Consider the following 22,138-nt stretch of genomic DNA (forward strand, 5'->3'; position numbering starts at 1 on the left):
TTGTTGGACATTGCATACCACAGTCACTTTTACACTCTGCTTAGAAATATGGAAACGTAATATATTTTCTTTATAATTCCCATTGCAATGGCAAAGACTCCGCGGTCTCCTGCTGGAAAATACTAGAAAAATCATAAGAATATTTGCTGAAGCTTAATAAAAGTTAATATCATATTTCATTCTGAGTTTAAATAGAAAGCGACAAATAATAAAATCAAAATACACCAAACGATACCAACATTAAGGTAAAGTTTTTTAAGGGCTATAAATTAGTCGGGTCGTCATCTCATCATTTGGTAAATTTGCTTAGAAAACATGCATTTTCACAAATTGTTTTTCCTTATTACTTGCCCTAAAACCTATCCATCTAAAAATAATTTTTAATTATTATTAATTTCAAGTTACCAAATAGAAAATACTAAATAACCAAATTCTTATCTTTAGTACTGCCGTATTAATGTCGTCCATTATTTATCAATTATTGCTGCAAGTAACCACGAAATCAACGTAAGCAACATTTCAACAATTTCAAAAATAAATTAAACAATTATTTAATAAATTAATTTGTCTAATGATCATTCCACTAATTGGGGTCAATATTTGAATACGAAGCTGCGCGCCAGAAAATACTAGAAAAATACCAGAGGACCAAGCAGACAGACAGAAATGGTATAAATAGCAGCGAACTTTAGTTCGATGGGTTTTTTCCAAACTGGTCACGCTGCGAACAAAAGCAAATTTACTTGACGGAGGTTTCATTAAATTTTCACTTGTGATTAAATCGCGAAAAAATAGTTAAAAACCGAAGAATTTTAAAAACAAAAGCGGTACACATAGAAAGTGAAGTGCAATTACAAAACTTAACAAGTTTAACGCGAGTTTTTTACTCCGCGGAAGACTTAAGAGCTACAAAATTGTTAAGGTAGGTAGGTGGAGCAGGAGAAGAAGAACTAGAGCTCCATTTGTGCAAGTTGGTGGCTCGAATGACGCACTTGGCTGCAACCGAAAACATTCGATTCCGATCAGAGCTGCAACTTTCACATCAAAATTGTACCCATATGTACATTTTACATATGTATTGTGTACCTGGACACGCACACTGTTTCCCGCACGCATACAAACACACTCGAACACACATGCAAAAGCGTGGAAAAGTGAACTGTGAACTGGAAAAAAGCGTGTGTGTTGGTGTACCGTGAATTCATTGACTACTCCTTTCCAGGCTGCTGGTGACTTTATGTCCAGGCGTTCATCCGCTAAAGCCGTGCAGTTCAAGCACGAATCGGAGGAAGAGGAGGACGACGAGGAGGAGCAGCTGCCTTCCAGGAGAATGCACTCTTACGGAGATGCTGCCACCATCGGAAGCGGGGTGCCGGCCTTTTTGGCCAAGTTGTGGCGCCTGGTGGACGATGCCGATACCAATCGCTTGATTTGCTGGACCAAGGTAAGACTACGCCGCCATATTGTTTATTTACCTTTCCAGAGTCTCCCCTCCCACCATTTACCGCTAATCAGCATGGCAACAACAATGACTTAGCTTGCAGGTGTCTCAAGCTCTCTTTCGCTCTCGCCTCTTGCTCTCTGTTTTGTGGTTGCCCATGCCGCATCGCACGTATGCAAGTTGCCTTCCCCCTCATATTCATCTTGTTGTTGTAATTATTGTTGTTGTTGATGTTGCCATTTGCATGCGTACGTGCGTGAACTCTGGAAAATTTTCCATCTCCAACTGTCAATCGAAAAATTTCCCTTGGTCATTCAGTTGGTTTTTCATTTAAGATAAGAGTAATTGGTTCTCACTTAGGTTACCACACACTCTTAACGAAGAGTTTACTGATAAGCATGGCGTTCACATACCATTTTCAGTCAGAAACATACGCACATAAATATGTTTGTACGTATGTACATAGCTACATCTTACTATTTTCAAAACCAAAATGGTTACTTAAACCTTGATACTATACGAATTTCTTGATAAATTGAAGTTTTTAACGCTTTTTAAAACCCTTGCTTGAGATATCGTTATATACATTATATACTTTAGGAGATGTTCAAGCATTTTTTACTACTTTCAACTACTATTATTTGGCTCGTAACTGTAATTTCGCATCTATAGATATCATTTCAATTAGCTAATTATTTACGTTGAGGCAAACGCTTATCGGCTTTAGTTTGCGGCCTACCGCTAATAGGTTTGTGGCAACCACATATCAGCATGACTCTCATATCTCTTCCGTTTTTCTTTTTGTTTTTTGCAGGATGGCCAAAGTTTCGTTATACAAAATCAGGCGCAATTCGCCAAGGAACTATTGCCTCTGAACTACAAGCACAATAACATGGCCAGTTTCATAAGGCAATTGAATATGTGTAAGTTGCATCTGAACCATCTCCGTTGAAACATCAACTAATAAAATCTTTCATTTGTGCTTTGCAGATGGATTCCACAAGATCACCTCTATTGACAACGGCGGATTGCGTTTTGATCGCGACGAGATTGAATTTTCACATCCATTTTTCAAACGCAACTCGCCCTTTCTCTTGGATCAAATCAAAAGGAAGATATCGAACAACAAAAATGGCGACGACAAGAGTGTGCTGAAGCAGGAGGCCGTGTCTAAGATCCTCAGCGATGTTAAGGTTATGCGGGGTCGTCAGGACAATCTGGACTCGCGCTTCTCAGCCATGAAACAGGAGAATGAGGTCCTATGGCGCGAGATAGCCAGCCTGCGCCAAAAGCATGCAAAACAGCAACAAATAGTCAACAAACTGATCCAGTTCCTAATATCCATCGTGCAACCGTCGCGCAACATGTCTGGCGTAAAGCGCCACATGCAGTTGATGATCAACGATACGCCGGAAATCGATCGAGCACGCACCACCAGCGAGACGGAGAGCGAGGGTGGCGGCGGTCCGGTTATCCACGAGCTTAGCGAGGAGCTTCTTGATGAGGTGATGAATCCATCACCGGCTGGCTATACCGCAGCATCACAGTACGACCAAGAGAGTGTCTCTCCGCTGGCCGTTGAGCGTCCGCGATCTAACATAAGCATTAGCTCTCACAACGTCGATTATTCGAATCAGAGTGTGGAGGACTTGCTGCTCCAGGGAAATGGAACCGCTGGCGGTAATCTTCTAGTAGGCGGAGCCACTTCTCCGATGGCCCAAAGTGTTAGTCAATCGCCGTCCCAACATGTTGTCTACACGGTCACCGAGGCTCCCGATTCTCATGTCCAGGAAGTGCCAAACAGTCCACCTTATCACGAGGAGCAGAATGTACTCACCACGCCCATGGTGCGGGAGCAGGAGCAGAAGCGTCAGCAGCTTAAGGAGCAAAACAAGCTGCGACGACAGACGGGCGACATTGTAATTGATGCTGGAGAGATACTCGTTGATAGTTCGTCTCCCAAGACGCAACGGACGAGCAGCCAGCATAGTAGACAACCTGATGTGATGGTCCAGCCAATGATTATTAAGTCTGAGCCGGAAAACAGCTCCGGACTGATGGAGCTAATGACTCCCGCAAACGCAGATCTGTACAATGTCAACTTTATCAGTGAGGATATGCCAACGGATATTTTTGAAGTAAGCTATTATTGAACCTTTTAATTCTTTAGGTAGTTGCTAACACTTTTCTTCTAACTTCTTAGGATGCTCTGCTTCCTGACGGCGTGTCAGAGGCAACCAAACTGGACCAACAGCAGAAATTTGGGCAAACGACAGTGAGCAGCGGAAAGTTTGCCAGCAACTTTGACGTGCCCACCAACAGTACTCTGCTGGATGCCAATCAGGCCTCGACATCGAAAGCAGCGGCCAAGGCGCAAGCCTCTGAGGAAGAGGGATTGGCTGTGGCCAAATACACTGGCGCTGAGAACGGAAGTAACCGAGATCCCAACACCGGTCAACTCCTCAGGATGGCCTCAGTGTTAGTAGACCAGAAGCATTCAAACTCAAGTCGGATAAGCCATAATCAAGCGGCTAATTCTTACTGTTGCAGTGACGACCTCCATGGGCACTTGGACAACATGCAAGATGAGTTGGAAACACTAAAGGATCTACTGCGTGGCGATGGGGTGGCCATTGATCAAAACATGCTCATGGGTGTAAGTATCAACATTTAGAAAAACTTTTCGTATAAGCTAGCTGTCCGTTTGTCCGACCCGAGGCTGATTTAACGTATATTCTATTTACATGATTAGGCGCCTAGCAGGACGCCCAATTTTCAGTTGCCGGAGGACGAGCTGCTTTTAAAGGTCAGCACAAACCGTCCACATCTGGCCTTCATGTCTGAAAATTCCCCTATCGATCCAACTAACAATGTGGTTGATTTGTATACTTTACAGCTGTTTAACGACTCTGATCTGATGGACAACTATGGCCTATCGTTTCCCAATGACAGCATGAGCAGTGAAAAGAAAGGTTGGTTCAGCTATCAGTATTAATTTTCCGCTCGAAACTAACCAATTTGCTTTAAGCAGCGCCCAGTGGCTCTGAACTGATTTCCTATCAGCCCATGTATGATCTGTCCGACATCTTGGACACGGACGATGGCAACAAGGATCAGGAGGCCATCAGGCGCCAGCTGCAGACGCAGAGTTCGGTCTTAAATACGCCACGTCACGAGTTGTAACTTATATTAAGTAGAAGCAGCTCAGCCGTTTAACTGGCGAACAAATTGTTTTTAGTGTTTAATGGAATACTTTACACGTTAATTTTCATCACCTACTCTATCTAACCTATTAGTTGATTCATACAATAATCACATTAATAATCACTTTAATCATACGAATGATCTGTATATGCCTTATGCACTATATATATGATATATAGACTAACCAGTTCTTGTTGTAGAAAGACTCGAAGAATCTGTAAAGAGTACGATTTATTTTGTATCACGGGATTTTGCGGGCCTCGGCTCAGGTAGAAGATTTTTGGTTTGCACTAACCGATCGAGTGGAACGATGGCTGCTCAGATCGTAGACGATTTAAGATCGCACGCTTTAGGTTATACGTTTTACACACTACTTTTATTAATCAAAAATAAACTGTTTAATGCCGCGTTGAGCTGCAAATGAAATCAATTGTTTTTTCATTTTCTTTGGTGCAATGAAACTCCGTTTTTTGCTACCTTGTTTTGTGCATAATTTTATTCGAATCAATGTAGATACAATTGAAGAGATATAGACACATATCGCCTCATCCTAACACAAATTAACCTAGAGCTTAGCCTAGGGATGTACGTAAGTATAATAATACATAAATGAAATGTAGGAGTGTTAGAGTGCGTTGTCAACCACTAAGGTTACTAATCAAGAATTGTACGTATAGAAGGGTGACGTCTTAGCACTCGTCCTTGTATTTGGCGTCCTTCAGAATGCTGGCGAACTCGAACTTGACCCGCTCCCGTTCCGACCTGGGCATACTGCGAAGTGTGTCCACCAGCGAGAGGCAGTACAGCTCGATGGGATCGTTGAAGGACGGCGTCACTTGGGTCTGATGCGGCGCTCTGGAGGCCTTACGCTTGAAGGGATTGGTTAGAAAATCGCTGGGTAACGTGCGTCTGACGGCCGCAGGCTTGTAAATGGGTTCAATGGTCACTTCTCCGTTGGACAGCGAGTGATTGTTGACCGGTTTTTCCTCCTGTGCCTGCTGCTGTGGGGTATGCACCTCCTGATCGTAGCCATTTCCCATTACCACCATGGGCGTTAGCAGGGGCGAGGAGGCCGGCGAGCTGGCGTGGTCATGTTCCTGGCTGTGATTGCTGCTACTGGTGCCGTTCAGTGTCGTGGGCAGGGATAGTTCCGTTTTGGGCTTCCCCATGACCAGCTGCAACTCGGGCACAATCTCGTTGTCGTCGCTATTGGAGCCATCGTCGCTATTGTCCAGCTCGATGATGTCGTAGCCCTCCGAAGCGTCAATCTTCAGATGCTCCGGATCGGGATAGAAGAAGCTATTGCTGTCGTTGTCACTTCCCCCACCATTCTGTTGAGTCACATAGCTTAGGGATTTCTTCACATTGTAGGTTTGGGCCGTGTTCTGCAGAAAGGACAGATCCTCGGTGAAGCGCCTTTTCCGCACATTCGGATTCGCCTGTCCCGTTTCAATCGCCTTCACCTCCTGCAGATAGTTGTAACGTATGTTCTTCCACTTGGTCTGCAGGAATCGAGCTGTGAACATTGGGCGTAGGAAAAATGGGGTGGTTTCATGGACAGAATCTACGCAGTGGATAAAATGAATAATACTCACAGGAGGCGCCCAGTTCGTTGGCAATCCGATCCCATATGTCAACCCGCACTGGATTACGACGATAGTGCGGATGGCTGACATCGTATATGGCTGGATTGGAGCGCACCAGCTTTATCAGGCGATCGTCTGTCAGCAAGGATTTGTGGGAAAAATCGTTAAAATCTGTTTCGCTTTCCGATTCGGTTTCTACGTTTCTTCGCAGCAGAAACAGCCACCCCTAAGCGCAGAAGACACATCCTTTGGCTTTGGGGGTTGATTCTGCGAGCCCCGGTTACTCAGATTCTGAATCCATTGTGTACCAATTTCTAGCAACCGAGGGAAACTCACCGAACTCGGGTCCTGTGGTCTCGCGCTCCGCGTAGTAGCGCTGCATCTTCTCCGACTTGCTAGTGGTGTCCTGGTTAACGCTCCTCCGGCTCATTTCGTTTCGATTTTCCCAATTGCTTCTGATTGTTTTGCTTCTCAGGTTGCCATTGGCGGCCGCCTTTCCTTCAATTTGTATACGCACTTTTAAGACGGTTCTCGCGATTCTAAAAGTTTATTCTGCTGCGACCGATTTACCGTTCGACTCTCCTGCGTTCTCTTCGTTTTGGTTTTACGCGCTCTGCGCAGACTCAAATCGGCTGGTCTTGGCGCTTGGCCAGTTTTAGTGCATTTTGCGACTGGCTTTCGATTGTGCGCCATAGGGCAATCGATAACAACACTCGAACTTGGTGGCAAGGCTGCACGAGTGGCGCGCATTTTAAAAATCTAGTATTATATATACTCGTACAATGAATATAATATTGTCCTATTGGGATTTCGGGATTTCTTTTGTTTATTTAGCAACTTTCGATGCATCAATAGGTCAATTTCTTGATTGCAACAGGTGTTTGGATAAAATTTATTTGTTTACATTATTTCCAAAATTTCCAATTGGAAATAAGAAAACAAGCGTAACTTAGTCATGGAGCGCTTATTTATTAAACAATACTTTTTTTAACAACAATACAAAAAGGGTGAGAAATGGGCTATTAGGCAGCCTTAACGAAGGCGCCGGCGAAGAGAATGTTCTTCTTGTTCCAGATGACGTAGAGGAAGGGCCGGTCCGCCTGGAACTGCAGGGGGAAGGTCATCATGCGGGTCATCATGATCATTCCGGTGGCAGCCGCCGCCTCCGTGCCCTCCTCGTTGACCTCGATGGTGGCCTTGTGCAGCACGTTGGACACAAAGACGCCCTCGGGGGATTCCAGCAGATTGTTGAACTCAGCTCCATCGGTAAACATTTTGGTGATGCCCAGCTGAAAGTAAGTAAATAAAGAGTAAATCGATAAGATAGGTTAGCGAGGTGTGTCACATTTGCCTGCAACTAAAAGTCCATAATTTTTGTAGGATCGTGTGGCTGATACATGATCTTGGAACCACAGGCTGCCACCGCAATACGACAGCCCATTTTGCTTATCTAAGACGTTTCTACCTTACCGGCGATAAGCTACTAAAAATAATACATACATCAATTGACGGAATTTTAGAGATAAGTGGGTAATAAATATTTTTGTGGGTGGTTTGCAGCACTGCAACGTGTCCATAAAATTAAATTCTGGATTTTATGGTCAAATTGATTGAGCTACCGCTATTTATAACTCCTTACTTCACCTCAAACACGCAATGCGGTCAAGGAGCTGTGTTATGTAAAATAGCTGACAAAAATTGACCCCGATTTGAGCTTAATTGTGGCATAAATTGGGTGGGCGCAAGCTACGACACTTTCCCCCCAAAAAAAGTAGTTTTATGGACACTAATTGAAGTGGTTTTCCTTACCTGCTTCAGCTTCTCAGCCAATTCCAGAGAGTAGTCCACCTTGAACTTGGGGAACTTGACATGGACCTCTTCCACGGTCAACTTGTCGGCCAAATCCACCAGGTTCACAGTCTTCAGCTTCTCGGCAAGGGCGTAAAGTCCCGTCCGCTCCTGCGGCAGCAGCACGAACATGGAGAGATCAGAGTCCTGGTATGGCATCTCCAGGGCAGTGCAGCCCAGATCTTCAAAGTAGCCATAGTTGAACTTGGCCTTCTGGTTCATGTAGTTGATCTTAACCTGCTCCTCCTCGCCCACCCAGAAGATATCCTCTTCGGTGCGCTGCTCGTTGAACTTGTGCTCCCAGCTGCCCTTGAAGTGGAGGGCATTAAGCAGGACCAGCCGGGTGTTGTCCGAAAATGAGTCCGCGCTGACCAGCTCCGTAATCTTGCCCTGCGTCTTGGCATTCACCCAGGCATTGATAGCTTGGGCGGCGGCATCGCTGAGCGCAAAGTTAATGGACTCCGCCTCGGAATGGTACTGCTCCTTGATCGCAGCCTGGTAGTCAGCCTTCAGCTGCTTGCCCTCCTGCACGTACAGCTTGTTGGCCACCCGCAGCAGGTTGCTATTGCGGTACTTCTCCAGCACAAACTGGAAGGTCTGGGCCACCTCCGGCGGAAAGTTGGACACAAAGTGCAGTGCCTTGGCGATCTCGTCAGCGGTTTCGCCCTGTGATCCGGCAAAGGCCAGGGCAATGCACGTTTGGATGGAGAAGGGCGAGAAGACCACGTTCTCCTTGAGGCCACCAGCGCTCAAAAACTGGAAAAGTTCGCTGGTGAAGCGGGCACCTCCACGCGCAAATTCCAAATTGAAGTCGAACATATTGACAAACCGAACTGAGTAATTGTGGGTGTGCTGCGTAATCGCGGAACTGCGTGTGCTCTTGCTTTCTGGTCTGCTGTCTACACCGGAATGCCTTAAATGCCGTTCGGGGCCACAACAAAAGTGAAAACAGCAATCGGCCAGCCGGCGAATGAGTCACAGCCAAAATATTATCAAAACAATTGCGGCGAAGTGATGGCGTCACCATTTTCCTGATCTAGCAGCCTTGGGGGCTTCCCCTGGATTAGCCCATATATATAAAGATATCGGGCATTCTTTAAATAGCCATTGTGATTTAGTTTTTTTCATGCTAATTGTTTTAAAAATAAGTTTTTATTTTTAATAATATTTGGGAGTGTGACCTCAAGCATTGGCGCTCAAAAATACTATAATTCTTCCAATAAATACTGAAATATACTCAACTATGAAAATAAATGCTGATGTCTCCGGATATTTGTTTTTTTATTTGATTTGCAATTCAATTAGTTATTAATAATTGTTTCTAAATATTTCGTTATTACAAAAATAAAAGTTCAAAATTTATATCTATGCCTATTCACAGTTTTCGATGACATAAAATACCGGAGCGACTGTTGTGCAGCCCTGGCGCTTCTGCGCGCGCGCTTTCCAACACCGCCGCACGCAACCACCCCGCTTCCCGCTCGCCCAAAAGCCATTATTTTTCGAGTTTCATCCGCAGCCACAGTGCAAAATAGGTTTATCAATTTAATTTAAGTGTTAAAGTAGTTCTAAAGTGTTTTTTAAGTTGCGCACGCGATCGAGGCCACCCCGCATGAATGGATGTGCATGCGCCCATCGATCGAACGGAGTATTTGCATTCAGTTGCTGTGATTTTCCCGTGACCATTGCGTACGAAAATCGTTTTGGGAGCGCAAGAAGGTGAGTTGCGACTGCAGATCGTTATGCCATTCTCGTTTCGGATTTGGACTGCGAATCGGTATGGGGTTACGGCATGGAATGGATGGGAACGAAATCAATGGATGTGGATGTGGATCTGGGTCTGGGTCTTGGTCGGGGTATGGGTCTGGGTCCTTGAACCCCTTGCACGGAATGCACGAAACCTGAATTGCGCACTGCAGCTGCATTTTATCCGATTTCACCAAAACACAGAAGGCACAAGGCAACCCGACGGCCGTAAGAACCAGAAAAGTGCAACAAGGAGTGGTTGCTTGGCAGCCAAATCAGCCGATTTGAACCCTTCTACCCGCCGCCTGTCACAATTTGATTTAGGCCGATGTCGTCGCTTCAGTTGCATTTCTACTATACATGTACATATAAATACACATATATATATGTTTATGTATGCATATGTATATGCGTGTGCACCATGTCCATTTGCATTTCGCATTTATATGCCCCGCATGCAGTTGCAACTTGTTTACGCACAATTGCCGCACAAAGAAACACCTCCAGGGCCTTTTGTGCGGCAAGGGAAAACATTGTTTGTGCCCGTCTCATCCATGTTTCTTCCCTTCTTGCAGCTGCGGTCGCTGGTTCATACGGGAGTCCTAAAGGTTACAGCTCCACAAGATGCAGCACAACGTTCATGCCGCCCGGCCAGCGCCCCACATCCGAGCTGCGCACCATCACAGCCACAGCCACAGCCATGCCCACATGCATCTGCATCCCGGCATGGAGCAGCACTTGGCCCCCAGTCTGCAGCAGCAGCAACAGCCGCCACAGCAGCCACCACATCGCGACCATCTGCATGCACGGTAAGAAATCGATGTCGCGTTATCAGGAATAGATACTTACCTAGATAAAACTTCATCCCCCCGTGATATATTAGTGACACAGAAAGATATGGTAGATTTGGTGTAATCAGTTGAATACATTGTGATACCATTTGAAGTTCAGTTACAGTATTTATAATTATGGTTGGAGTTCCAATAGATAGAAATGGTAATCATCCCCTTTATTCAATTGAAACTCGGTGTAAAGGAAAATGCTAAATAGGTTTTCCAAATCTAAAAGAATTCCCGTGTCTACGTACAGGATTCAATTTAAATTTCAACTATTAGATAAGTGTCTTATTAATAGGGGATAACAGCTAGATCAAGATCATGGATAAAACTGTTTAGGCAATAAGGAACCAGAGAAAAGGTGACATTTCTAGCTATTTCACGATGGATCTCGTTGCTCGAGTGTGGATCTCAGGTGAGGAAAATGTATTTCCCTGGCTCGGTTGGATCTTAGAGAGATTCCACATCGACTCGGATCGCCAGCTTGTTTGAGCTTTATGCGTTGCGGCAATTATGTTAATTCCTGTCACTGACAATCGGTGTGAGACTCATCATCCCATTTTCTCAACTCATAAATTATAATTTCAGTGGCTCTTTGTTCTTTCGCGCTCAGCATGACTTCCGCTTGATGGTAACGGGTTTGCCCTCCCGAATGCGCTGCAATTATCCTTGACGTTCGCGAGGATCCTTCGGCTCGGCATCCAGGAGTTCAGGCTTCTCGTATTGTCTACGATCATATGTTTTGCCAAACTCTCAGTAAACTGCTCTTCCAGTTCCGCATTCAGTTGCGTTTTGCCTGCCGGTCGCATCGGGTCGCACATGAATTTATTACCGCCGGTTGGAGTAGGCAGAGTTCGTCTAACGTACTTTTGCGTACGATCTTTATACGATCATGATAGACTTTCATCGGTGCGAAGTGAGTGGTGAAATATGCAAGCGGATTGAAGTTATAGAAACGGAATCGGGATCTAGAAAGCTTGCAAAATAATAAAGTGTTTGACAAGAGATGCGATTTGGCAAATGAAATCAAATCCTCTTAACTACGAAACTTGTCAGTGAAAGGTAAAAAAGTAATGAGCTACACAAAAATTTCACAAAAACGTATTAGCTGATCCTCAATATATGGTTAGGTTTTAATGCTCTAAGAACACAAAAGAAACAACCTAAGTAAATAAGTGACTGAAAAATGGCATGAGTTAAATAGTTATCACAGTGCTAAGACTTGTTTGTAGAAAAGAGTCCCCAATTAATTACCTTTCCCTTACGCAGGACATTTTTATCGCATATCAACTGATCCTAATCACAAATTGCCCATATCAATGTTAATTTGAAGGCTCGTTTCCGTACTGATTTAGCGATTATAAATTGCCAAAAATATTTCTTCGTCTTGTGAAATGTACGAGGCAGTAGGTAAAGGCGCTGGAGTGATCTCCTACCCTCGATCATCGGGAAAGGTAGGGAGCGGTTGCAGGAGCAGAAGCTGGAGAAGGAGAAGGAGCAGGGTGTCGCAGTAGGTGCGTCTCAATTGAAACTGACAGTTGGCGAAAAATGACACGATGCGTAAGAGAATGCGGCTTTTGTGCTTTGTTAGGATTTTGGTCCATTGTTCAGCGTGGCCGCTGTTGTCTGCGATTCCGCAAGAACAACAACATGCGACATAGATAGAGAGAGGGAGAGAGAAAGAGAGGGTTGGTGGGGTAAGAAGCTTCTAGGACCTCGCTCATTGGTGTTTTTGTTTTCCTCGTACGCCGGTCGATGTACACTTTTGTCTCGATGGCCTCTATAATCCTCTTGGCGCGCATTGTTTGCTGATATAACCGCAGAAGCCAGCGCATCCGCCCCAGGAGCTCTTACTTGTGGCCATCGATTAACCAATTTGCTTGCTCTATCCTCCGTTTTGCAGTCTGAATCATCACCTTCTCCACGCTCAGCAGCAGCAGCAGCAACAGCAGCAGCAGCAGACGTCGTCGAACCAAGCCGCCGCCGTCGCTGCGGCTGGGGCTGCCTATCACCACGGCAACATCAACAGCAACAGCAGCAGCAACATCACCAGCAACAGCAACCAGATGCAGAAGATCCGCCAACAGCACCAGCACTTGAGTAACAGCAACGGCCTTCTTGGCAATCAGCCGCCTGGTCCGCCGCCACAGGCCTTCAATCCACTGGCGGGCAATCCGGCTGCTCTCGCCTACAATCAGCTTCCTCCGCATCCGCCGCACCACATGGCCGCCCATCTGGGCAGCTATGCCGCTCCACCGCCCCATTATTACATGAGCCAGGCGAAGCCGGCGAAATATAATCACTATGGCAGCAGTGCCAGCACCAACAGCGCCAATAACAACAGCAGCAGCAACTATGCCCCCAAGGCCATTCTGCAGAATACCTATAGGAATCAGAAGGTGGTGGTTCCACCGGTGGTGCAAGAAGTTACCCCGGTGCCGGAGCCGCCAGTGACCACCACCAATGCCACCATAAACAGCTCCAGCATCAGCACAGTAAAAGCTAGCGAGTCTGTAATCCAGGAGGAAGCTCCTCAGGAACCGGAGTCTAGACAGGAGCCAACTTCAGCGGATGACCATGCCAGCACGGAGCACATCGATGCTGCGGGAACACTGTCCAACGAGGACACGAGCAGCACAGGACGCGGTGGCAAGGACAAGACCCCAATGTGCCTGGTCAATGAGCTGGCCAGGTACAACAAGATCACGCATCAATATCGGCTGACTGGAGAACGAGGACCTGCCCACTGCAAGACCTTTACGGTAACACTGATGCTGGGCGATGAGGAGTACTCGGCGGATGGTTTCAAGATCAAGAAAGCGCAACATTTGGCTGCTAGTAAGGCTATCGAGGAAACCATGTACAAGCATCCGCCGCCGAAGATACGACGCAGCGAAGAAGGCGGCCCAATGCGCACCCACATTACGCCGACGGTGGAGTTAAATGCTCTGGCCATGAAGTTGGGACAGCGCACCTTCTACCTGCTGGATCCCACTCAGATTCCTCCCACGGACTCAATAGTGCCGCCGGAGTTTGGTGGCGGTCATTTGCTAACAGCGCCAGGTCCAGGAATGCCGCAACAACCTCCACCACCTGCGTACGCCCTGCGTCAAAGGCTTGGCAATGGATTCGTGCCCATCCCATCGCCGCCGATGCATCCGCATTTCTTTCATGGACCTGGCCAGCGACCGTTTCCCCCGAAGTTTCCATCGCGCTTTGCGCTGCCACCGCCACTCGGCGCTCATGTACATCATGGACCGAATGGTCCATTTCCAGCTGTGCCTACGCCACCCAGCAAAATCACCCTGTTTGTGGGCAAGCAGAAATTTGTGGGCATCGGACGCACACTGCAACAAGCGAAACATGACGCTGCGGCGCGAGCACTGCAGGTTCTCAAGACTCAGGCCATATCCGCATCTGAGGAGGCACTCGAGGATTCGATGGACGAGGGCGATAAGAAGTCGCCCATTTCGCAGGTTCACGAAATCGGCATTAAACGCAACATGACCGTTCACTTTAAGGTGTTGCGAGAGGAGGGACCGGCGCATATGAAGAACTTTATTACGGCATGCATTGTCGGATCTATTGTCACGGAGGGAGAAGGAAATGGCAAGAAAGTGTCCAAGAAGCGTGCAGCGGAAAAGATGCTCATCGAATTGCAAAAACTGCCGCCCCTTACGCCCACCAAACAGACGCCATTAAAGCGGATTAAGGTGAAGACGCCCGGCAAGAGTGGGGCAGCGGCCAGAGAAGGTTCGGTTGTCTCGGGCACCGATGGTCCTACGCAAACGGGTAAGCCGGAGCGGCGTAAACGCCTCAATCCGCCGAAGGACAAGCTGATAGACCTGGACGATGCGGACAACCCCATCACAAAGTTAATTCAACTGCAGCAGACGCGCAAGGAGAAGGAACCTATATTCGAACTGATAGCCAAAAACGGCAACGAAACCGCTCGACGACGGGAGTTCGTGATGGAGGTCTCCGCCAGCGGCAGCACAGCCCGTGGAACAGGCAACAGCAAGAAGTTGGCAAAGCGAAATGCTGCGCAGGGTAAGTTAATGATGCTTAACACAACGCTAGGAAAGCCTTAATTAACTTAATTGCTTATTGTAGCTCTATTTGAACTGCTGGAAGCTGTTCAAACCACCCCAACCAACGAAACACAGTCATCGGAGGAATGCAGCACTTCGGCAACAATGTCCGCCGTCACAGCGCCCGCAGTGGAGGCAACTGCGGAAGGTGAAGTACCCATGGTATCCACGCCAGTGGGTCCCATGCCAGGCATTTTAATACTGCGCCAGAACAAGAAACGTGAGCTAGACCCACTTTAAATATAAAATACTATATTTATCAATATGTTACTACCATTATAGCAGCAAAGAAGAGGGATCAAGTTGTAATTGTAAAAGCCAACGTGGAATCCAAAGAGGAGGATGCCAATAAGGAGGTGGCAGTTACAGCTGAGGAGAACAGCAACACCAGTGCCAACTCTGGCGACACCAGCAACAGCAGCAGCGGCGATTCGCAAGCCACAGAGGCGGCTAGCGAGAGTGCACTTAATACCTCAACCGGCAGCAATACGAGCGGTGTGAGTAGCAACAGCAGCAATGTTGGGGGCAACACGGAAAGCACCAACCATGCCGAGAGTAAGAACCACACCGGAAACAGCAGCAGCAACACGGAAAGTAGCAGCAACAGTACGAGCAACACACAAAGTGCTGGAGTGCACATGAAGGAGCAGCTCTTGTATCTTAGTAAACTGCTGGACTTTGAGGTATGCTTACAAATGGAAAACCCAAACGCAACTTAAATGTAACCATTCTGTATGATTTTTCACAATTTAGGTCAACTTCTCGGACTATCCCAAGGGCAATCACAACGAGTTCCTAACCATCGTGACATTGTCCACTCATCCGCCACAGATCTGCCATGGTGTTGGCAAGAGCTCGGAGGAGTCGCAGAACGATGCTGCAAGCAATGCCTTGAAAATCCTCAGCAAGCTGGGGCTCAACAATGCCATGAAATAAGCATAAGCCGCTGAAAATTCTCTTATTGAACCCTTATTAACTGCAATTTTTGTTGTTGCACATAAGCATGATAAAAGCAAAGCAAAGAAAAAACAATTAAAATACCCGTCCACAAAGCAAACCTTGAACAAAATCCAAAAACCAAGCTGTGTGCAAATTCAAAAAAAAAAAAGAAGAAAAACGAGAAATGTAAGAAAAGCAATGCAAGAAACAGTTTTGAAATAGCAAATTATTAGTTAATACCTATTTATTTATTTATGTGCAAGTTGTGCAAACTGGTGTTATTATTTTATTTATTTGTTGAGAATTGATTAACGAATCGAACTGATAGTAACCGAAACTGAACAGAGGCGAACACTTAACAGAGCCGCAACGTTGTTAATCCAAATCGAGAATCGAACAATAACTAGACTTAATGAAAACCCAACAAAAGCATGAACAGAATGAACAGAATGAACAGATGCAAATATTTGCAGTACCTAAACTTAAGATTAAAGCTCAATAACCACTTGAATTGAATTGATGAACAAAGGACTATTGATACCTCTTAGCTGCATGCGGCAAACGCTTTCAAAAATAAATACAAAATTTTTGAGCACCTCGTCGGTGCAGGACAAAATTGAAGGATATCCGCATTTGCGAATAAACCAGGCAGGCTGTCTAAGGAGAAAATGAACAAATTTTTGATTTATTTTTCAAAGCACGACAACCATTAACCGTTTGTGGTCATATGCTTGATGAAACTCGTCGAATAATGAATCTATTATACGTATACTATTTTTAAGTGTTAAGCATAAGCATCGGCGATTGTCGAAAAGTCGTATACCCCATGACCGGTCGATTTGCCAAACTTTCAGCAAATATTTGTCAGAGGATGCTGAGCTCGCAATGCTTGCTGAATTTTGGAGATTGATAGGAAGTGGGTGGAACTAAAGGAGTTCACATCGAACATACAACATAAAATACAATTTACATAATCGTTATAATTATATTTATGAATGTTTAATAAGCCATTTTTGTAAATGTTCAGCTTTTGGCCAGTGTACAAGCTAAAAGCTGAACATCCTTATGAATAATGAATCGTGTTGTTTAATCTGTCATGTTTTGTCCCTTTGTCCCCACATTTCTTGCTTGTTTTTGAATCCGAATTATGTTAGTTATGTTATCGTATCCCCATTACTCACACACACACACACACACACACCATTTGCAAATTTCGAGAGCAATAGTTTTAATTACTTTTACCCTAAACAGCACCAGTTGATTAAGCGTTAAGTTGCGTTATGTAAAATGTATTTTGTCCAAGCCATCACGTTGGCCACAATGTGCATGATTGCTTCGCGATTTGCGATCCTAAACTAAGCTTAAGCCCCAGCGAACTGTAACCGTTGAAATGAAGTCAATCCCAGTATTAAATGTATAGATAGAGGGCAGTTATGCGTAACTCCCATAATTACTAGACTCACAGATATATCGTGCACATTGTTTGCGCCACACAAGTTGTTCATTTTGTCAGAAGATTTTGCAGACCCAGCGATACGATACGATAATCATAATCGTAGTCAACAAAAAAGTTTAATTGTGGGAGTGTAGCGGTGTCTGCTTTGCAAAATCTTCACAAAATTGATTGAAATTATTAATCTTAATGTGAGATGTATTCGCAGTAGCAACAATGCGTGAATATCTGTTCATTAACACCAAATAAAGGCATACGAGTCAAGATGAGAGAACACATTTATTAGTCTTAAGCCTACCCCCACGCACATTCACTAAGTTTTGTCTATCTGTAATGTGACACATAATCATGTTATGTCATTAAAACTCAAAAACTCCTCCCTTCCCCCAATGAAAATATGTAAAATGTAATTCTACGAATAAAAAGTGAAATAAAGTTGGAAGTGAGTGTTTGATTGATTTGGGCCACTAATTCTTACACCAGATACCTATGCATATGAAATGAGAAAGCAACACCAAAAGCCAAAATCCCTAATCGACAACCCATCGCCATTAAAAACTATGATTTATTCGGCCATAAATTAATTTATAGTCCCGCCTTTCCTGCCCTGCCCTACGCTGAAAATATTTGTGACAGGTGGTGGTATAATATGTAATAGTGGCAGAAAACCCCAATAGCTGCTAGCTGCTGCGTTACATAAAATATCATAAAAATTAGGGAAAATTATATTTTTCAAATTCACAATCAAAATGCAAAAGGTTGAGAGGCGGCCATAAACTTATAAATACATAAACGTTTGTTAATGTGGCGAAAAAAACAAAAAACAAAATAGACCTTTCGCAATACGAATTCACAAACTGTAAACGGCTTAAATGCCCGAATCAGATTATGATGTGCCGACAGCTCTAGCTGACTAATCGATGACAAATGTTTATGCCAAATGGCGCAGACTAATTGCCATTTATTTTTCAAAAGTTTATAGTAGTTTTGAAGACTGCTTTTCCATTTGGGGCCTCAGAACAATAAAGGTTTCATAGTTGAAAGTCGTGTGTAGATTCTTAGATGAATCTTCAAAACTTAAATATGTACAACTTGCGTTGAAAATGTATACATTTTTGTTCAGAATATCCTTCTTTCGGTTTTGTATAGTAAATAAGTTTTAAGCTATCATATAAAGCCTAATCTGCTCAAATGAACGATGGGCTGTGCCATGATGCAGCTCCTCCGCTTTCTCCGCTGGCATTTGGCTAGTTTTTGTGGCAATCGTGCGATTAAAACAAAAAGAAAACTACAAAAAAACATGAAAAAAAGCAATCGTGTGGCCGGCAATGCATAATAAATATATAAAATGAAATTAATGCCTTGCACATCAGCCAAGTCCGGCGATTCCCCTGCTTTCCGGCAAAATCAAAGCGATTCCGATTCCGCGCCCGCCACTCTATCCCTCCATTTGCATATGCATTTCTCTGGGGCTCTGGGTCTTTAGGTGTCTGGGTTTGTGGGATCCCTGGAACTGGGAGCCACCATATCATATCACATGTAATTTTCTGCCCCTCGCGCCTCTGATTAATTTATGGCGCTGATAATAATCCGGCTGAGCTGCGGAGCAGCAGCGTCTGATTATGAAATTTGGTTTGCCAAAAGAAATCAATAATATGAGCGAGCGGCTGAAAGAAATGGGGACGTTGAAGTAGAAACAAGATACCTGGTACCCGGTACCCGGTAACCTACACCCGTACCTCCGAGATGGGTCCAAATTAACATGTGTTTGTCAGACGCCGTTTGCCGGCATCTTTGGGTCCATCTGCATATACATATATGGTATGTTGATGTGATGTAATGGGCGTTTGATTATTTTGATTTTGGTTTTTGGGCCGGGTACCCCGAAAATCGTTGGAATTTTTTCTCGGGGCTACGGAAATGGAGATTCACACAGTTTTTTGGCTCGGGCAATTAACCAAATCAATGCAAGTAATTTGATTTAGAAATGCCTACTAAACCAATCGGACATTTGCTTACATCACCTTCAAAGTTTTAAGCTAAAGACCATCACCTAATGCATTTATATAAATTGAAAGCGATATTCGGGAACTTTTTTACCCAAACGAAAGTGAAACTTGGCTGGTTCACAGCGTTTGATTAACTCATAGGTGTGCGTGTGCGTGAGTTAATTTTGATTTATTTGAATAATTTTGAAAAGATTATGTGTAATGCCGTCGTGTTTGACATGCGTTTAGAAGCGACGCCCATCAGTCTTCGCCTCCGCCTGGTTTCTGTGGGAATGGCTCCTCCACTTGGCTGATTTGCATGCTAAGCTTACTGTTTTGAGCGGAAAACAAATGATTGAAGCCAACTAATGATGATTACCCATCCACTGTTGTCCACTGCTTCACTGCTCCCCAATCACCGAATCACCAAATCGCCAATCACTCGGTGGTCACCGATTGCTATATGAAAATTTGTGTTTGAATATTCCCCACCCGGCCGGCTGGTAATCGAATTAAGCCTCGATGAATACATCGATGGATTGGTTTTGATTGAGGCCCTCCTTTGCGGATTTAATGCATTCGGATTTGCATTTAATTAGCGTCGGATTGGAAATCATATATCCATCTGGCAGATCCAAATGTCTGACTCTTAAAATATGGCTTCGCATTATGTTGTCTTGGGTATATATTGTCTTTTATATATATTTGGTTTAAAAATAAAGCAAAAGGCAAGTAAGAGCCTAAGAACGCGTTTCATAACCAATTTGTATACAATCGATCATTTATTCACCTTTTTTGTAAAATGAACACATTAATTTCAACTTAATTAAACAATAATTACAGGTATAGCGCGGCTATAGCCTTTTCCCAATAATAAAGATATCCTATTAAATGTAGATTTATTGAAGAGTTTGGCACGTGATCAAAGCACTGAAAAAATAAAGGCACTTGTTTTGTGTTTTCCCCCAGCCATAACAAAGTGTATCGCGTTCTTGGCCACTGAGTTGGCAAATTCAGTTTTAATAATAGTTTCAAAGGCAAATCTTTCCTCGACAGCGAAGATAACCCGCAATTAAAGCCGGGCCAAATGATGATGTGCAGACTCAATAATTTATTTGACACGTGCAGGAAGTAAAGATTTTGAGCCCGCATTCGCCGCAGGTGGATTATCAGAACACTATATAGTCGAATCTACAATATGGCAACGGCCTTTAGTGGAGCAAGATGAATAATGAATGGGGCGATGGGGCAGCAATTGTGTTACTTAATTTATGGAAAGAAAACACTCGCCGGTCAGCACAATGGAAACACTTGGAAGCGAGCCACAGACAAATCGGTTTGCTTCATTTATTATGCGGAATAATTGAAAGAATTTGCCAGATGATTATTTTGATTGTACCCATTCAAATCAGCAGGCCGTTCATCATCCGATCAGCCGTTTCCATCAATTGCCGCCACTGACTGCCAAGTGCTTGCTTGGGTTCTATGACAATGGCCATTGGCCACTGCATAATGATCAGCGTTTTTCGTTGGTAAGTAAGTAGGTGGTAGTTTGCATAAATACGTCTGGGATTTTGTGAACTGTGCGTCGGTAGAAATATAAATAAATATGATTAGTCAAATTGATCGATGTCCGACAATGGCGAACGGCAGGCAGCCCGTGTTTGCTTTTATTCGCCTCCATTTGGCCATTTATTTACTTGTTGTCTTTGTTTCAGCGGATTTGTCAAAAAATAACTAATTTGCCAATGAAAGAAAACATATAAAGTGCCATGTTCAGAGATAACACACAGCCAAAAGGCTTAGAAAAGATACAAATGGGAGAGGTGTAAAGGGGATTCGATTGAAACATCGATCGATTTGACATGTTGTTTGAAGTTAATTGATTAAACAATTTATAATCCTTATCTGGCGACTTCAGGACTTTCAAAACTAAGTTATAATATTAAACATTAATACTAACATTATTTGCAAAATTAAAAAAAAAAAGAGTGGTGAAGTTTTGGTTGTCTGGAATTTATTTATAATTCGAATAAGCTGTAATAATAAGTGGCCTGTAATATACTACTTTGGCAGGGTATTACACTAAGAAAAAAACCCCGAATATCTAATAGGGAATGCCAAACGGAGTGGTAATGATGGCTCATCTAGCAAAAACTGAAGCGTACATAATTAAAATGTAAAGTTGGACCGCCACCACTGCTGTACCCCCCTCTTTTTGGCTGATGAAGTATATATGGATGCGAAACTTATGCAACACATCTGCCGAAAGTGTGGAGGAGCAGTGGGAATGGTGGAATACCCTACTGGCTAAGCCCTTCAGCCTCCCGCTTTCGAATAAACTCCTCTATCGCTCCTTCGGGCGTCCAGGTGCCGAAGAGGGCGTGTCCCAGGTCCAAGAAGGCTCTGAACAAGGCTGGATAATCGGTGTTTGGTCTGTCCACGGTGTCATCTTCCATGGGAATGGCTGCAGCTGGGCTGGGCAGGATTACTGCAGCGATCAGTGCTGCTAAAATGAAGGCGACTGCAGCTCTGGAATGCATTTCAACTGGCGTTTAACTCGGCTGCAGTTGCATCACCAGTGCACTTTTATAGGGATGCACACGATCATGTGTGGCACTGAAAGTTGCTGACCCACTTCTCAGTGTTGCCACAGTTGCTGGCCTGTAAGTTTAGGCCCTCGAGTCGCACTTTTAGCATAGTAGTACACTAAAAGAAAAGTGATACTAAATCAAAAGATTTGTGTAAGACATAAGATATTTAATTAACGAAAATAATAAGTACTTATGTGTCAAACATCATCGTCTTTTAAGAAGCAAAACACTTGTGTATAATATAATTTACATTTCGGTTGAGTACATATATTTCTCAGTGCAGTGGCAAATATTTGGCCACTTGTTCGACACGTTTATCGGCGAAAATAAAAACATGGGAAAAAAAAAACATTTAAGCGGATCAGGGGCAGATGTTGTGGCAAACAATTTTTCAGCTTGTCCGCTTACTGGA

At 44.3% G+C, this 22,138-nt stretch overlaps 5 protein-coding genes across 9 annotated transcripts; 2 read left to right on the top strand and 3 right to left on the bottom strand.

Moving 5' to 3' along the window:
- The first annotated feature begins 702 nt into the window (after positions 1 to 702).
- Positions 703 to 5,071, top strand: LOC6531148 (heat shock factor protein). Of its 4 annotated transcripts, XM_002091941.3 has the most exons (9): positions 704 to 922; positions 1,223 to 1,444; positions 2,256 to 2,364; positions 2,432 to 3,579; positions 3,645 to 3,919; positions 3,992 to 4,097; positions 4,194 to 4,247; positions 4,338 to 4,413; positions 4,473 to 5,071. In XM_002091941.3, exons 2-9 carry the CDS (start codon positions 1,238 to 1,240, stop codon positions 4,622 to 4,624), a joined length of 2,127 nt encoding a protein of 708 aa, XP_002091977.1. In that variant the 5' UTR covers positions 704 to 922; positions 1,223 to 1,237; the 3' UTR covers positions 4,625 to 5,071. The 4 variants fall into 4 exon arrangements, with proteins under 4 accessions (XP_015051138.1, XP_002091977.1, XP_015051139.1 ...); XM_015195652.2 differs by having other exon boundaries at positions 703 to 922; positions 3,645 to 4,097; XM_015195654.2 differs by lacking the exon at positions 4,194 to 4,247 and having other exon boundaries at positions 705 to 922.
- A 40-nt stretch (positions 5,072 to 5,111) lies between these two features.
- Positions 5,112 to 6,841, bottom strand: LOC6531149. The gene is made up of 3 exons (XM_002091942.4): positions 6,568 to 6,841; positions 6,241 to 6,366; positions 5,112 to 6,161 (listed from the first exon to the last, which is right to left on the bottom strand). Exons 1-3 carry the CDS (start codon positions 6,659 to 6,661, stop codon positions 5,335 to 5,337), a joined length of 1,047 nt encoding a protein of 348 aa, XP_002091978.1. The 5' UTR covers positions 6,662 to 6,841; the 3' UTR covers positions 5,112 to 5,334.
- A 339-nt stretch (positions 6,842 to 7,180) lies between these two features.
- Positions 7,181 to 9,231, bottom strand: LOC6531150 (serine protease inhibitor 42Dd). The gene is made up of 2 exons (XM_002091943.3): positions 8,041 to 9,231; positions 7,181 to 7,520 (listed from the first exon to the last, which is right to left on the bottom strand). The coding sequence occupies exons 1-2, from the start codon at positions 8,896 to 8,898 to the stop codon at positions 7,254 to 7,256; spliced, it is 1,125 nt and encodes a 374-aa protein (XP_002091979.1). The 5' UTR covers positions 8,899 to 9,231; the 3' UTR covers positions 7,181 to 7,253.
- Positions 9,232 to 9,561: 330 nt separating this feature from the next.
- On the top strand, positions 9,562 to 17,413 carry LOC6531151 (maternal effect protein staufen). Of its 2 annotated transcripts, none has more exons than XM_015195655.3 (6): positions 9,562 to 9,798; positions 10,401 to 10,634; positions 12,565 to 14,711; positions 14,775 to 14,972; positions 15,038 to 15,435; positions 15,506 to 17,413. In XM_015195655.3, the coding sequence occupies exons 2-6, from the start codon at positions 10,450 to 10,452 to the stop codon at positions 15,686 to 15,688; spliced, it is 3,111 nt and encodes a 1,036-aa protein (XP_015051141.1). In that variant the 5' UTR covers positions 9,562 to 9,798; positions 10,401 to 10,449; the 3' UTR covers positions 15,689 to 17,413. The 2 variants fall into 2 exon arrangements, with proteins under 2 accessions (XP_015051141.1, XP_002091980.1); XM_002091944.4 differs by having other exon boundaries at positions 9,563 to 9,798; positions 15,035 to 15,435.
- Positions 17,414 to 21,148: 3,735 nt separating this feature from the next.
- On the bottom strand, positions 21,149 to 21,822 carry LOC6531152. The gene has a single exon (XM_002091945.4). The coding sequence runs from the start codon at positions 21,673 to 21,675 to the stop codon at positions 21,436 to 21,438; it is 240 nt and encodes a 79-aa protein (XP_002091981.1). The 5' UTR covers positions 21,676 to 21,822; the 3' UTR covers positions 21,149 to 21,435.
- Between the last annotated feature and the right edge of the window lie 316 nt (positions 21,823 to 22,138).

This window comes from Drosophila yakuba, chromosome 2R (assembly GCF_016746365.2).
Source record: "Drosophila yakuba strain Tai18E2 chromosome 2R, Prin_Dyak_Tai18E2_2.1, whole genome shotgun sequence".
Classification (NCBI taxonomy): domain Eukaryota; kingdom Metazoa; phylum Arthropoda; class Insecta; order Diptera; family Drosophilidae; genus Drosophila; species Drosophila yakuba.

What these genes read in the sequence shown, in the direction of transcription:
- LOC6531148 (XM_015195652.2), top strand. Translation starts at nt 1,238, where the DNA reads ATGTCCAGGCGTTCATCCGCTAAAGCCGTGCAGTTCAAGCACGAATCG. An exon ending in GCTTGATTTGCTGGACCAAG is followed by an intron (nt 1,445 to 2,255) that starts GTAAGACTACGC and finishes TGTTTTTTGCAG; the next exon opens with GATGGCCAAAGTTTCGTTAT. An exon ending in CATGAGCAGTGAAAAGAAAG is followed by an intron (nt 4,414 to 4,472) that starts GTTGGTTCAGCT and finishes TGCTTTAAGCAG; the next exon opens with CGCCCAGTGGCTCTGAACTG.
- LOC6531152 (XM_002091945.4), bottom strand. Translation starts at nt 21,675, where the DNA reads ATGCATTCCAGAGCTGCAGTCGCCTTCATTTTAGCAGCACTGATCGCT.
- LOC6531149 (XM_002091942.4), bottom strand. Translation starts at nt 6,661, where the DNA reads ATGAGCCGGAGGAGCGTTAACCAGGACACCACTAGCAAGTCGGAGAAG. An exon ending in GACCACAGGACCCGAGTTCG is followed by an intron (nt 6,367 to 6,567) that starts GTGAGTTTCCCT and finishes CCTTGCTGACAG; the next exon opens with ACGATCGCCTGATAAAGCTG. An exon ending in CAACGAACTGGGCGCCTCCT is followed by an intron (nt 6,162 to 6,240) that starts GTGAGTATTATT and finishes CAATGTTCACAG; the next exon opens with CTCGATTCCTGCAGACCAAG.
- LOC6531150 (XM_002091943.3), bottom strand. Translation starts at nt 8,898, where the DNA reads ATGTTCGACTTCAATTTGGAATTTGCGCGTGGAGGTGCCCGCTTCACC. An exon ending in TGGCTGAGAAGCTGAAGCAG is followed by an intron (nt 7,521 to 8,040) that starts GTAAGGAAAACC and finishes ACTTACTTTCAG; the next exon opens with CTGGGCATCACCAAAATGTT.
- LOC6531151 (XM_002091944.4), top strand. Translation starts at nt 10,450, where the DNA reads ATGCAGCACAACGTTCATGCCGCCCGGCCAGCGCCCCACATCCGAGCT. An exon ending in CGCGACCATCTGCATGCACG is followed by an intron (nt 10,635 to 12,564) that starts GTAAGAAATCGA and finishes TCCGTTTTGCAG; the next exon opens with TCTGAATCATCACCTTCTCC. An exon ending in GTAAACTGCTGGACTTTGAG is followed by an intron (nt 15,436 to 15,505) that starts GTATGCTTACAA and finishes TTCACAATTTAG; the next exon opens with GTCAACTTCTCGGACTATCC.